The 15,909-nt window shown below is 37.7% G+C and overlaps 1 protein-coding gene across 3 annotated transcripts in view; it reads right to left on the bottom strand.

Annotated features, from left to right (window-relative positions):
- Positions 1 to 7,735: 7,735 nt before the first annotated feature.
- Positions 7,736 to 15,909, bottom strand: part of sws (patatin like phospholipase domain containing sws) — a 90,114-nt gene continuing 81,940 nt past the window's right edge. For all 3 annotated transcript variants that reach the window (XM_067783920.1, XM_067783919.1, XM_067783918.1), the window contains 2 exons: positions 9,978 to 10,334; positions 7,736 to 9,910 (listed from right to left, as the gene is read on the bottom strand). In XM_067783920.1, coding sequence (XP_067640021.1) covers positions 9,419 to 9,910; positions 9,978 to 10,334 — 849 coding nt within the window. In that variant the 3' untranslated portion in view covers positions 7,736 to 9,418. The remainder of the gene's footprint in view (positions 9,911 to 9,977; positions 10,335 to 15,909) is intronic.

Genomic DNA, 15,909 nt, shown 5'->3' on the forward strand with positions numbered 1-15,909 from the left:
AATTTGACAACTAAAAATTATTCAAAAACATTATAGCACTGAAAAAATTTTGTAATCAAAATGGATTCATAAATAAAATTAAAACAGATAATTGACCACGGAGTTGAAATATATGGGGCATATTACCAAAGAATGTAAGCAAAACTGTACCAAAACAAGAGGAGCCTAATCTAACTTCATATGATATTAGTTAATTACCCTCAAGGGCAGTCGTTAACTAGTGATACAAAATTCTGGTTCAGAACTAGACTTAGAGTGCCAAATAAGTATTAGTTCGATTTTCAGTTATAAAATCTGCAAAAAAACTGCTACCAGCTTTAACGAGCTGCGGCTACATATGAGTATGCCTCTTTCTCAACACTAACTATTCCACCAGTACGAAACTATCGAAAAAGTACCAAAAAGAAATTTGTAATTTGAAAAGTTAAAGCAGCGGGGACAATTTCCACCGCCTAGGACATCGCCATGTTAAATTCGCCAGTTGAGAACATGTAAAAGAGATAGATGGCGAAATATTTGTGGTTCAGAATGCAGTAGAAATGCACTTATTTTGAACAGAGATTCTCCTTACGGGGTAGTTTCTGCGACTTTTTGTTTCAATTCGGTATATTATTTTTCTTTGTCATCAGACATTTTTTGACTGGGGGATCCGTAAAGTAACCAAGCCTATCATTTACTTGTTAAACATTTTATTAAATTCAAATGGTATTTCAGCACCTCAGTAATCTCTTTTGTTAATATATTGTAACGAATTTACTTGCAAATCCTCTTTTTTGCCCTTCTGCTAAGTTCAAATCACTAAACTGTTGAATAAATAACTCCAATGGAAAAATGGCCTTTATTAAAGTACTTCACAATAGCACTTATACTTTGCAACTAGCTGGCTTGATAACCAAACTGATTGACAGCTCAAATGAAACTGATTTCTCGCCTCTACTGCCGCGCCTTTTATACTTTTTGATTTCTCATTGCATACTTCTAGCCTTTTCCATTCCAGAACTTACTAGTTAGTTATCAGCTACAAAATCGCCAGCCACAACTACGTTTATAACTTCTCATTTGAGTAATACTTGCACAAATTATTGCCCTCTCTTGTGAGCAATTCAGATAAGATATATGCATGTGTTTGTGCATTGCTTCTCCGCTGCTCGTATACGTACATATGTGTAGATGCAATTATTGATTCGTTTATGTAGATACATAATGATTGATCTATGGATGTGCATGATATAACTGTTTAGAATCGGCTTGGAGATGGCAGTACCTCTTAGTGTTGCTAATATTCGTAACAATATGTATGTAAATTTGAACACATTTTTAAAACAAACCACGCGGAGCCCTTTAATTAATTCATTTCAAAAGTTTTCAAATTCAATTTCCAATTCAACATTCGTGGAAATCTCTACATTCACTTTTAGTATGATTATTGAAACCCCAATTCCGACAATATATGTATATAGAATATGTTTCCACAAAACTTAAGGCTAGAGGTCAATGTAATTTTGCGCTACTTTCAGAATTAAATTTATTAGCTCTTGTATGTTGGTGATATAACTATTTACGTAATATTTTAAGCAAATATTTTATAACTTGAAACCAAATATTCAACTTTTTCCGACCTCAAACAATTAAAATTTTTTTAATATATTTTTTTAAATACAAAAAAGTTTCAATGTACATACAATTTTGTACATGTATTGTGATTCGCACTTCCATATAAAAATTTTTGTGCAGCACTGATGATTGCGAACGAAACGCATATGCCGTCACAGTCATTCATAAACGGCATCCATAAAAATAGGCTTATTCTTTTTCTGAATGTTCAGCGAAACGAGCTCTTCTAAAAGCAACTTCCTTGCCAACCCCAATTGAACCCGTATTTTTGTTTTGTGACTTCTTTTAAAAAAACTCTATCCCAATCTTCTCATCAAAAATATAAATCATTCCCATTCTGCAATATATCAAGGTCACAACATGAACATATGTGTATATAGGCATAAGTTAGGCTGTTCTCAATTTCCATATATGAAAAACCCTGTTTTCTCTTCAGCACAAGATGCTCACATTAAAAGCTCAGTATATATTACATTGCATAGGGCCCTAGGTGATTTCCTCGCCATTGACGGAGCTTCCAACAATGCCCCGAAAGGAGCAATCAATCATGGACAGTTTCAACTCGATTTAAGTACATCCAGCATCTTTCCACTGGATCTGACTGGTCATCGAGCAGCGGCAACGTCAGCCCTGTGTCTAAGGGAGTTGTCGTGCTGGAACAACAGGACCACAGGACACTCAAGTATACTAAACAAATACAGTTTTCTCCCTCCTAGCACGGATCGCTGTGCGACCACAACAGTTGCGGAAACCAACTTTAAGATAAACATACCCAGCAGGGATGACTAGACGGAGTCGGACAAGTGCCTTGCTATGGGCAACAGCATTTCCATATACACGAACGGCTCCAAGCTAAACGGGAGAGTTGGAGGTGGAGTATACTCAAGGGACCTTGACCTCCAGCTCTCATTCAGACTACCCGACCACTGCAGTGTATTCCAGGCAGAAGTTGCAGCCATAATGGAAGCCGCAGCTAGGATAGGGACATACATTGTCGGCAAAGAAATTTTTATCTTCAGCGACAGCCAAGCTGCCATAAAATCTCTGGGCTCCCACTCGTTCAATTCTGAACTAGCACTAAACTGTCGCCGATCTCTTCAAGAGATGGCTCAACATAACCGTGTACACCTCACATGGGTCCCTGGACATAGGGATATCGAGGGAAACTGCATTGCAGATGAACTCGCTAGGCAGGGTACAACCAAGCAGGTTCTTCCTGGACAAGAACGCTTAGGTATGCCCCTGTCCACATGCAAGCTAATGCTAAAAGAGCACATCTACCGTCAAGCCGACGAAAGATGGCTACAAACACCGGGATGTCGAACGTCGAAAGAAACCTGACCTAAATGGGATCCTAAAAGGTCCCGTCACGTTTACAACCTAAGAAGGGATACAATTTCCACACTTGTAGGGGCACTAACGGGTCATTGCCTCATAGGTAGGCATGCAGAAAGGCTAGGAGCGCCTTATCGTCATTGCTGTAGGAGTTGTAAAGAAGATGAGGAGGAGGAAACGGTGGTTCACCTCATTTGCAACTGCCCAGCGCTAAGCGGAGCACGGCAGCGCTTTCTGGGAGCTCCATTTCTTGATACTATGAGTCAGGTTGTGGAGCATGACGTCAAGGACCTGGTAGCTTTCATCAGGTCCTCAAAATGGTTCGAAGAGGAGGTAACGGTGTTTTTTTTTCGTGGTATCACAACGGGCCTAGTACTACTGGCCTAAGTGTGCCCTCGGGCAGCCACCCCAACCACCTACCTAAGTACATCCAGCCTTAACAAATTGTACCGTCTGTATGACAAGTTGCACAAAGATTACATTGCAATGGAGTCTGTGAGAGGACCTGACCTTCGAAAGAGATTTTGAAGTCACAATAGAGGTGGAGGGGAGGCGGAAGGTCGCGGAATGGGCAGAGCATACGATACACGTGCATACCAATGCTTTCAAATTAACGGAAGGGGTCGGGCCTCCGCGGCATTGTGTCTATCCAAAAATAAGTGGAAACTACAGACACTTAAGCTGTAATTTTCGTAATATCTATATTGAAAGTTGGGCAGCCGTTAAGGCAAATAATCTCGTACAGCTTTTTAACAAGAAGTGTCATGCAAACAAGTATTGAAGAGACTTCGCTCAGGCCGGAGTTTACATCTATACTGGGTTTTCGGTTATACAGGTCACGAAACGGCCGCTGAGTTAGCAAAGGATGGTGCAGCACTCGATGAATCTACGGCAGACGTCCCGTTCCGCTTGAAGGAGACATGAGTTGCAAACCTATATCAATAGGGATCTAACTAAAAAATCTAAAATTTCGTAGCTACGAGTATCTCCGCACTTCCCAGTTCAATACCTTTCGAACTGTATACTCGATTTATTAATACACCTCCCACTAATTAACGCGAAAAAAACTTTGTAAAAATTTTAAATTGCATTGGCGCATATGGGAGAGACAGTCAGTTTTCTGCGTTTTCCGAACATTGCGATTTTTCGAGTTGGTCGCTGTTTTGATCTAGGTGTGCGATAAGATCAATCAAGCAAGAAAAGCGTGGATTGTAGAGCGGGGCAAAAAATGTCTAAAATCATCTGCAAAGCCTACTATATTAGACTCATAAAGTTGTACATCTCTTTAAAGAGGAAAGACTTACGGCTCATGATAGATTCCCATTAGGAAACTGATTTCTGACAGCACATTCCTAGAAATCAGGCCCTATCTGTAACAACAGCTGTAGCCGGTGCGGTACGTTCAATGTTCGTGTCATTAGCTCTCGAAGTCAAGGGTCTAGCTATTGGGGAGTTGTCAGGTCTCGATGCACCAATACAGAGTTATTTTATAACATAAGTCCTGGTACCTAATTGAGGTTTTTGTTTGGTTGTTAAACAAATTCTGATAACAATATTAGCACATTCAATCTATGTGGTCTTTATTGACCGGCCTGTAGCGGGTGATTGCGAACGAAACTCACGTGCTTGTAACAGCAGCCCAGCCCAGTCCAGTCAGACCCAGCAATTTTTTATACTCTGTTTTACTGTGACTTTTCAATCGCTGTAACTCACAGGTACAGGATAATTTGCAACACAGAGCGATCCATAAATTAAGTACATAAAAATAAATAAATCAACGTACTTACTCAATTGGCGTTTAACCGTATAAACGGCTATTTCCGTGCAACAAGTCGCTTCTCCGCATTGCTAACCGGCGTCAATTGGTAACATCAAGGAAATTTAATAGGATTTTCACTTGGTCCTTCCAACGGAGTGAGGGCAGCCCTCTTCCTCTGCTTCCATAGGTGGCTTCGAATAGCAATACTTCCTTGGCCTAGCCAGCGTAGCCACTACGTTTTAATTCGCTGGAATATGTTGGTGTTTGCATAAAGCTCGTCCAGCTCATCATTAAATCTTCTTTTATACTTGCGTGATTCCTCGCTGAATTTCAAACTGAAATAAAAAACAAAATCATTTTTTTTTTTTTTCATTTTGATATATTCTTAATATTTCTGAAAATTTCGAAATACTTTGCATAAAAATGATATTTTTGTTTCTTTACATTTAAATTGTGCATGTTTTGTTTTCGAATATCATTTACCGGTTGAGCTTAGTTATCAAGAATCAAATTATAACAAAAGTACTTTGTCATAATTTCAGTGCTAAATAGATAACGACATATTACATAACTATTTGTCGGGCTAAAAATTCTCAAACTCAAAAAATTTGTTAGTTCTAAAATGGCTTATTTTCACTATACTAGATATGAGGCATGAAAGGTATTTTGATTTCTTAAAAGTATGTAATATTAATGAATTGTTTATATCAATAATAATCAGTGGTGTCAACATGGAATTCAACTGCTATCGGAATAAGATTTGAATTTGTGCAATTTGGCTTTCATGTTCAAATAAAATTAGATAGACCAATAGGCGATCCACATCACTTAGCTAAAAAACTTTTTTTTGCATTAATGGCAAAAGTATTAAATATTACTTCCCTTAAGATTATTGCGCAGCTTTTAGAACGTGAAGTTTAGTTCTATCCATATCTTTAAAAAAAAATTAAGGGTGCACTTATTGTGTTTTGGTTTGAATCTCCTCATTTATTGTGCTCAAAGCTAGACCGACAGCAATTGGACTCCATGTAAAAACTGAATGCTACGCAAAAAGACGTATTAAACTTACAATTAAAGTCTATTCTAATTTTACGACTTAAGCCTCTTTTATTAAGAAACAAATAAAGGACTGTAGGAAATGAATATATGTAAATGATCTTTTGTAAAAAAATTTAAGGAAATGGTTATAAAGCATGTTTTACATAGAGTAAATTTGTATTCCATTTTAAATGTTATAAGAACCTAAGAGGATAAGGTTCCTGTTTAGCGGTTCATACAAAAATATTATTTTTTTAGCAAAATATTTGTTTTTGTTGTTCTTTACCATTTTTAAGAATTAATGAGCTTAACAGTTATTATTTTTGGTTTTATTGGGAAAAACTTTTCAGTTTCAGCTCATTAACTCTTAAAAATCTTAAGTAAAATTGAACACATTAAACATACAAACATTCTTTACCATTTTCAATTGGAAATATACAAAAAATCTAATTTGCGGTTGCTCAAGTTCATTTGGCAGGGTCAAAAAACTACGTTACGTTAGTTGGTACAGTTATTAGCACGAAAATCGCAGCACAAATTTTTTACTAATTCTATTACATTCTTCTTTTATTTTTTTTTGTTCATTTTAAAAAAACTGAATGTATTTTATAACGAAATATGTAAAAATCAATTTTATAAAAGTTTTCGAAAATTCGAGAAGTGTTTAAATGATTACACTTTTTTTCGTTCAATCAATTTGGGGCTAGTAAACATTTTATAGACTTTTTTAGTTCATTCAATTAAAGTCTAGTAAAAGTTCATTTAAGGAATTTTATAACGAAGAATATGAAAATCAATTTCAACAAAATTTTTGTGAAATGTTTGAAAATCCGAGAAGTATTTAAACTATTAAGACTTTTTTTAGTTCAATAAGATCAAGTCTAGTAAAATACATGTGTAGACTCTACCAAAATTTGCACTGATTTTTGACAGCTTTTTTTGAAAGAAGTGTTTAGATTTTCATCCATATAAGAAGTAAATGTATACAAAGTTCGTATGTAAGAAATCTAAAAGACGCTTCGAAAAACGATTCAAATTTATATTCAAACTCTGCTGTCAGACTAGAATCAATTGGACTACAAAAACTGCATACTCAAAAAGATTCTAAATCCTAACTAAAAATATGAAAATTTACATGAAAAATTTTAAAAACTTTACGGATTCTCGAGTTTCTTCGAAAATGTGTTTGAAATCGAATTGCTTGTATATTAAAAGTAACAAAAATAAATAGACGAAGAAACTAACTGATGTTTTTAGTTTATAAATATTCTGCTACTCGCGTGTTCACAACTGCACATTTTTACCAGTTTTATAAATTCCAAATGATGTTTTTCAAAAAACATGATTATTAAAAAAAAAAAAACGATAGCAGTACTCTAAAAATCAAGAGACAAATTTAAAATCCAATGTACGCTTTCTGAAATTAGCTTATCCTCACATTTATTTGACTATTTTTAAAATCCATTGGGAGTTTTGTAAAAAATATAACAAGGATTTTTGAAAACATTCATTCGACGCTACGAAACATCAATTGGATTTGCGGAATCATCAAATGGAAAACGTCTATTGGATTATGTCAAACGTCCACTGAATTCTCGGAACCGCTCATGAGATTTACGGAAACGTTTATTGAATTTTAGAAAACTTAACAAATGTATAATTAGTGAATTTGTTCGGCAAATGTTTTGATAGAGTATTTTAACTCAAATTTGTTCAATTGGAATTTTAAAAATGTATGTGCCCCTTTTGAAACAATTATGCCGCACACGAAAGTAGTGTTGCATTATCTCTTTATGCCAAACATTAATTTTGCATTCATAGACTGTGATAGCATATAAAAAAAATTACAATGCAGATTAATGTGAATTTCTTTTCATATCAATTATGTCAATATTTATTTAAATTTTGAAAATAATATTGAGCTTCTTAAAAAACAAACCAAAAAGATTGTTTATAAGTTAAGCTATTATAATTAAACTCAAAACTTACTTTATTTTTTATTTAAGGCATTAAAACTCGAAACAGAAGTTAACCAACTTAAACTATTACATATTGAGTGAATTGAAAAGTAGTACTAGATATGAAGTATAAAAAGTATGGCTTTGGAAGTGAGGTCCAAACTTCCACGAATTGCTTTGTTATCTAAGCCAAATTACAAACACACTAATATTTGATAGTGTTTAGTACGAGTTCTTGACATACATTTCTGTGTAAAAAAATTTGCAGTACAAATTTTATTAGATTTTTCCTTAATTAAAAAAAAAAAACAAAATTAAGAATTGTAACACAAAAACTTTGAAGTGTTTAAAAATTTGTCCAAGAGTATTCAGCAATTTTAAAGTATACTACACTAGTGTGGGTCGATTTGTATGGACGAAAGTTAACCGATATCGCGCCATCGATTTTTCGATAGGATTTGGGCTCAGCAAAAAAATCTCCACTACGCATACCCAAAAAAAATTATTTTCGACTTGATTTTTAGTTTTTTTCATGACCTACTAAAAAAATTTTCATATGTATACCCTATTATATATATTATATTATATATATATATATTTTTTTTTTTCAAAAAACTGTTATCGACAACGTTTTTAGCGGATATTTTTGGGTCGGACAGGGTATACATGAAAATTTTACAATCAAATTAAAATTTTTTAGTAGGTCATCAAAAACAACTTAAAAATCAAGGTCGAAAAAAAGTAAAAAAAAAATCAATTTCACCGGCTCGAAAATTATTATTTTGGGTATGCGTACTGGAACTTCTCTTCCTGAGCCCAAATCCTATCGAAACATCGATGGCGCGATATCGGTTAATAAATCGACCCAGTATAATAGTACATAGTTGTGTAGAGTAAGTAGTGTTGGTCTTGCAAAGTAAAAGTTTGAAGTATCTTAAAACTCGATTTTTGACAGTTTTTTTTAGGTTTTTGCGCTAATATATGAAGAAAAAACTGGAACACCTTTCGGAAAAAATATTAGAAAAATTAACGCCAATTTTGACACGATTTCAAACTTGTTACATTATAATCGATTGGTTTTGTAGTGCTCAAACAGTTTCTGAAAATACTTCGAAATTTTTCATAACGAATTTTAAACTCTTTTATATATTTTTTGTTATACCATTCATTAAAGATATATATATTCTAAAACTAAAGCAAAAAATTAAAGGAAAAAAAAAATTTATGAAATACGTTAGTAATGTTCTGCTTCGATTCGATTAAATAAATTTTTGTTTGTAGTCTTGAACATCATTCACCGCCTGAAGAGCACCATATCGAAGAATATATGGGCTGAACGTCTAATTTAAGGATAAGTTGTCAAAAACATGCTAGCTTAATGTTAATAAAAAACAATTCCAGCTGTGATATAACTTTATTTGTGCAATGTGGCTTTCTTCAGGCCGATACTGAAATAAGGCGCGTTTCAATCCAATTCGTAGGTAAGCAAGTCAACAAAATAATGATAAGAGTATTTTCTAACAGTAAGGCGAAATAGAGCGATATCTACTCAGTCGTCGATATATTTCGCTTTTTTGTGAAATTGCAGAATAGGGAAAAGAGTCTTATTATTTCTAATAAATAACTTAACTAAATCCTTTTTTAATATGTACTTAAAAGTAGATTTACGCAGTCAACACCACCGTCCAGTGTGTAATACACTTATTGGCACCCTTCAAAGATTCTTCACATTCGATTGAACTGCAGTACTTTCTATTTGCGTTGTTTCTGTCTTTGTGCTTGAATTTGCTATTTGTTCCTCTTTTACTACCTCTTTCGGCTCTTGTTTAACCTCCACAGGATCAAGAGGTAGCTCTTGGCCTACAGCATCTATATTAAGTGCATCGTAGGGTGTTTTAAAATCAGAACTACTAGTGTTACTACGTATACCAATAACTTGTGGTTCGCCACTGGTTGGATCTTGGACAATAACACTGCCAACAAACCGTACGCTGCTAATGCTACCACGCTTTACACCACCAATAGCAACAATTCCAGCGCTATCAACATGATCGCCAGTATGCGATTCGGAAGCAGGAGTAAGGGGTGAGCTACGTGAACGTGAGGCATGATGTTTACGTATAGCCAGTGAGAGATCAACTTCAATGTCTGAGTCCATCTCGTTTTCGGATAACGATAATGATGTGCCAGTACGTTTGAGTTTGATCTAAAATCCAAAAGAAAAATTGTTTTAATTACGTTTTAAAATTGTTAATTCAAATTTCTTAACTTACTCTCTTATAGGTCGATGGTTCTGAAATATACCCATCATAGTCTTCGTCTTCACTAAATAGATATCCTTGATGCCATTGTTCGCTGCTTACATAAGTTTCGGGTAATTTACAGACAATGTGAGCTAAATCGATAAATGTATAATCGCTTAGTGTGGCATGGTTCTCTTTCTTAAGGGGTTCTTTAGTGAACCATTGATTGAAACGTCCCAAACGCCCAGCCTTGGCCATGGTATCAAAATGGTTTTTGCCAAAAACATAGCCTACGTCCCGTATTTCATCGAAACAACCAAATGCAATCGTTTTGTACTTATCAATCGGTGGACGTATGTATTCACAGTAATCAGAGTTTTTCACTTCCTGGAATGAGAAATATAAATTACTTAATAAAAATCCGTACAATTTAGGAACAGAGCCTGAGTTAAACTCGAGAAATTTGTTAGCATGAGAAAATTTTTATGCTAATAGTTAAAAAATAAAAATCCTCTTGATGGTATATGCCGTGATTGAATACACCTGCACTTAACTTTACTCGTTAGCTGGAAAGCGAGGTGGGCTGGCTTGCTAGTATACGACGGACAAAGTTGTGCAGGGCGGACGGTGTTGGGGAGCACTGCCATTGCTATCGAGAGAGCAGCCAAACAACTGAGGACGGCTAAGGCTCTTAGTAAACAGCTGAAAATATTGGAATAACAAGAGTTGGATAACAGTCGAGCGGGTGCAGCATATCGAGCGGCCGAAGGTCACGGTAGGAATAGGGAGTATTGGCACGGTAACAGTTGGATGGCAGTATGAGTGCGGGCGGCACCAGTTGATTAGCAACGACTGCCATCGGCGGTGGGCAATGGAGCTCGTACCAATAACGGAACTGAAGGAAGGGAAGCCTCCGTGTAAGTGGATGTGTTGCACAGAATGGTATATACCTGTTAGCAGTAATTGTTGTTGTTGTATCGAAAAGGTTTCTCCCCGAAAGCTTTGGGGAGTGTTATCGATGTGATGGTCCTTTGCCGGATACAGATCCGGTAACACAGCACCATTAAGGTGCTAGCGGGCACGATTTATAAGGCCACATTAAACCTTCACGCCATCCCTCCCTCCCCACCCCCAAGTTCCTCATGGAACTCGTCTGTTAGTGAAACAGGATTCGCCGCGGATAGGTGAGGTTGACAATTGGGTTTGGACAAGCTATATATTGCCCTGGCAACCTGAAAGGGTTGCGCTACACAGCCCCTTGAATCTGGTATTTTAGTCGCCTCTTACGACAGGCATACCTACCGCGGGTATATTCTGACCCCCTAACCCGCTGGGAAGTTGGCAGTAATTGTTTTCCAAGGGGTCGTCGTCGACGAAAGATCCGATGTTCGGCTGGTTGGTCACCGATAAATGTAACTGCTGGGACTCGGTTTAGCGCTGGCTCTTTCGCGCACTATATGGAAGGTTGTACAAGTCCGGACTTCACAGACCGTTCCGTGAGCTGGGAGGGAATATTGATCCACGGCCAGGGCACGGCTGAGAATAAAGAGGGGTGCAGTAATAATAACGAGCACCTCCGCATATTAAAATGGCGGCGGATAAAAAGCTTACAGGCATCCGTCCTGTCATCCGGTGGTTAGTGCGCTCAAGACACAGGTATTTCCCCCTTACTCAGCCTGACCGGCTGTTCGCAGCCAGAACTTAGGGGAGGAGACATCTAGTCATAAAACAATGTACCCTTCCGCACTTAGCCGGACGACGGAGAATTGAAAGCACAAAAGGCATCCATCCATCGTTCTAACGTAAGTGAAGAGCTACCCGCACCAGAACAGCAGCTGTAAGCCTTCCCACCGTTGAATTTGCATACGTTTGGTGACCTAATAGTCTAATAGAATCTAAGGTCTACTGAAAGACTTTCACTGTGAGTACATTCCCAAAAGCTGGAGAAGGATGAGCACACGCAGCCGTAAAAGACAATCGGGTCATTAGACTCACATACGCACGCGCTATGGAAATGCTTTCAGATATATGCTTTATTAGTGCTGCCAGATCTTGAGGCAGCAATTAAGTCAGGTACTAAAAACCTTTAAGTTTTTGCCATGAGGATGGAGTTATTTTGTAACAGATGTCCTGGTACCTTATTTCGGTTTTTCGGTTTGGTCGTCAAACAAATTCTGCTAAAACTATGGACACATTCAGTTTATATATTATTGACCGGTCAGTTGAACCTAACCTAGATTGGCTCAGCTTTTTGTTAGAAGCCTGTATAGGCGGACTGGTGATGGTAGATTGACCAGCATGTGGAGCAAATGAGGACCCTTTTCATTCAAGGTTGAGTGCAATTGCGGCCAATATGGTTGCCAGGAAACGGCCATTAATGTTCTCGGTCAATGTTCAGCTCTAATTCATATCAGACAGAAGCTCTTCCGACAGTTGCTGGTGTACTTCAAGGAAGTCTCAATATTATGGGTAAGTGACATTATCCAGGTAATTGCACAAACTAAAAGGTTTAACCTAAATGTCGATTAAAAGAAAACAGCATTGTTAGGATGTGCATCAAAATGGGTTGCTAATTGCTCCCGCCATAGCAACCAACAAATGAAAGGACTCGAACCGCTGAATAAAACCAACTAAAATTTTAATAAAATCAAATTGCCTTAAATAAATGTTTTCATACATTAAAAAAGCAATAATGGGCACTGTCCACTTAATAATACAAACAAACATCATTGATTGATTCCTTGTATTTCTACAAATAGTACAAAGCCAGTTCATAAAATGAAAATGAACAACAACAAAGCGTAGCTTTTGTACAAGCAAACATACAAAAGAAGTACACTGAAAGAAATGGTGCTAGTAAAATCAAAAAATCGGTTCTATTATTCTTGGTGTTCAGGCACTAGAGACCTCAATGGGTTAAAAACAAAACCAACGGAAGAATCATCCGATCGACATTTTTGTTATTGTCGTTTGCCCTTGAATATTAGGCAAATTGTTTTCGTAACAACAGCGCAAAACTGTTCCGTTCTGCCTTCATAGGTACATGCAAAACATGCATACATACATACACCATCACTCATCGTAGCTGCAGCAACAAAATATGTCATAAAATCATGCCATTTCTTCGTCTTCGCCACCCACACCGGTCATCATCGCTTTACATGTAACAGTTGCTATTGTCGTGACCGTAAAGACAATAACAACACGCAGTATCTTCGAAAAAGCTCACTTTGGTATACCACAGCATAACTTGAACTCCAATGAAATTATTGAAAAGAAATCAAGTTCAGTTTTTTAGCAATCAACATCGCGCAAACATCATCGTCGTCGCTGGTACATACAATTTCGTTGAAATTACGGTCCGCTTATTAAACATAATACTAAAAACAAATATAGTTGTGCAAAATTGTAATATTACATAACCAATTTAGAAAATAAGAAACTTATAAGAAGTGAATTAAAAGTTAATAAAATGAAATGAACATCCCAAAAGGGAGAGAAAAAAGCTTCTTTTCCTCACCATAAAATCTGGTCCTTCGAGCCGGATATCCGGCTCAAGAGACACCTCGTTTTCGCTAAATTCGTGCATCATTAAATTATAATTAAAATATAAATTAATTTAAAACCATGAGCGAATCGGGAGATGTTGAGGTGCAAACTCCTCAACACCGCGTCGAAGTTAGTCGCGACGTTCGCACAAAGTCAGCGAGATTCCATCGTGGCGCGTTTATATGCTCTAAATGTCGAGTCCCATCAACTCAATAATTTAACTATCGCCCATTTGGAGGCAAAACTTGCCCTTATCGAAAGGTATTATAATTCATTCGATGAATTACAAACGCAGTTGGAAATGTTAGATGAGACCCAATTGCTCGAAGATCACCGCACCACAGTAGATGAAAGCTACTGCGACATCAAGGCACTATATGCAGGCAAATTGTCGAATCTTCGCTCAACATCAATAGATCCCGCTTTCAGCAGTACTCAAGTTGGTATACAGTCATCGTATGCGCATCGCCCACATATGCACCTTCCAAAATTGAAGTTGTCAACTTTTAGTGGATGTCAACGTGAGTGGTTGGATTTCCATAATATGTTCACGGTGCTAGTAGATAAAAATCCTGATCTGGGTGATGTTGAAAAGTTGTAGTATTTACGTTCAAGCTTAACTGGGTGTGCTGCTAGACTGATACAATCGTTGGAAGTGACCAGTGCTAACTACCAAAAGGCTTTGGAATTGCTAGAAGCCCGTTACGACAACAAGCGCATTATTTTCCAAGCCCACCTGCAGCACATCTTCGATAGTCAACGTTTAACAAACCCCAACGTTGCCAATGTACGTGAATTCATCGACAAAATTAGCTCTAACATGCGGGCAATGCAAACAATGGCTAGTACAACACAAATTGCAGACGGTCTCATTCTATATCTGGTTGTATCAAAATTGGATCACAACACCCAAATGAAATGGGAGGAGGAAATAGCAGCAAAATGGGATCGAGCAGCACAGTCCCAAACTCTGAACCTACCCACGTGGGAGGATTTGGTGAAATTTTTGGAGCGTCGGTGCCAACTCATCGATATGGTTGATGTCAGTAAAGAAACACAGAAACCGCCTACTGGTACCGCAATGTCGTCCAATTCAGCGGCAAAAACTCACAAACCCACAAAACAATTATCGTTCGTGGCTACGCATAAACAACAAAAATGCAACCTGTGTGATGAAGTTGCAAGTCACAATGTTTTCAACTGCACTTCCTTTATGAAACTTACGCCTAGTTCGCGGTATGACCTAGCAAAGAAAAAAGGACTTTGTTTAAACTGTTTGGGCTTAAATCATACATCAAAGGAGTGCCCATCATCGCGTAGGTGTCAAGTGTGTCATGTCAGCCATCATACGCTGCTCCATCGAGATCAGTCAACAACACCATCGTCGTCACAAACTGCGCCTCCAGTCCAACCTCCGTCATCGTCTTCGTCACCAGCAATCGATTTGCCCTCATCATCGAAACCAACAGTCCTTCAGGCATGTTACAACACAGATCACGTCATATTAGCCACAGCCATGGTGCAGCTACGCAAGCCATCAGGCATAACAGTACAAGCGCGGGTATTGCTTGACTCAGCTTCGCAGTTACATTTCATCACCGAACGCATGGCCCAATCGCTTCGACTGAATCGTAAAAAGCTTTCCCTGGAAATTAGTGGCATCGGTCTATGTGGTACTAAAGCGCAATATGTATGTAAGGTTGAGTTGCGATCGTCTCATACATCATATACATCCACAATTGATGCTATCATCGTACAAACAATAACACGATTCCAGCCACGAACTACGTTAGATATTAGCTCCTGGAAAATGCCAAGGAATATCTCCTTAGCTGATGAGGGCTTTTATAGGCCGGGGCCTGTAGACCTTCTCTTAGGCGCGAGCGTGTTTTACGAGTTACTCATGGTAGGCCAAATTCGACTTTGCACCGAACTACCATTATTACAGAAAACAAAACTTGGTTGGGTGGTAGCGGGTGCTGTCACCAATCACTCACCACTTGCTTCGGCTGCACTAGTAACTTCGTATAACACATCGGTTGGCACAGATTGTTTCTTATCCACTACCAAACTTTCGCAATTATCGTTAGCCTCGTCACAACACAAAACGGAATCCCTATCACTGGAGCCATCCTGTAATGAAATCTTAGAGCGTTTTTGGCAACTAGAGCAGCAGTCACCACCCTCTAAGGTACTAACTTTGAGCGAAATGGAGTGTGAAAGGCACTTCCTTGAAACAACCAAAAGATGTCCAACTACAGGTAAATTCATCGTAAGGCTTCCGTTCAAAGAAGCACCACAATCACTAGGCAGTTCCCACGACATAGCTCTTCGTCGCCTTTTGTCCACTGAATCAAAACTACGTCGCAACAAGAATTTACAAGCCGACTACACGGCGTTTATGCAGGAATAT

Source organism: Eurosta solidaginis, chromosome 4 (assembly GCF_040869045.1).
Source record: "Eurosta solidaginis isolate ZX-2024a chromosome 4, ASM4086904v1, whole genome shotgun sequence".
Classification (NCBI taxonomy): Eukaryota; Metazoa; Arthropoda; class Insecta; order Diptera; family Tephritidae; genus Eurosta; species Eurosta solidaginis.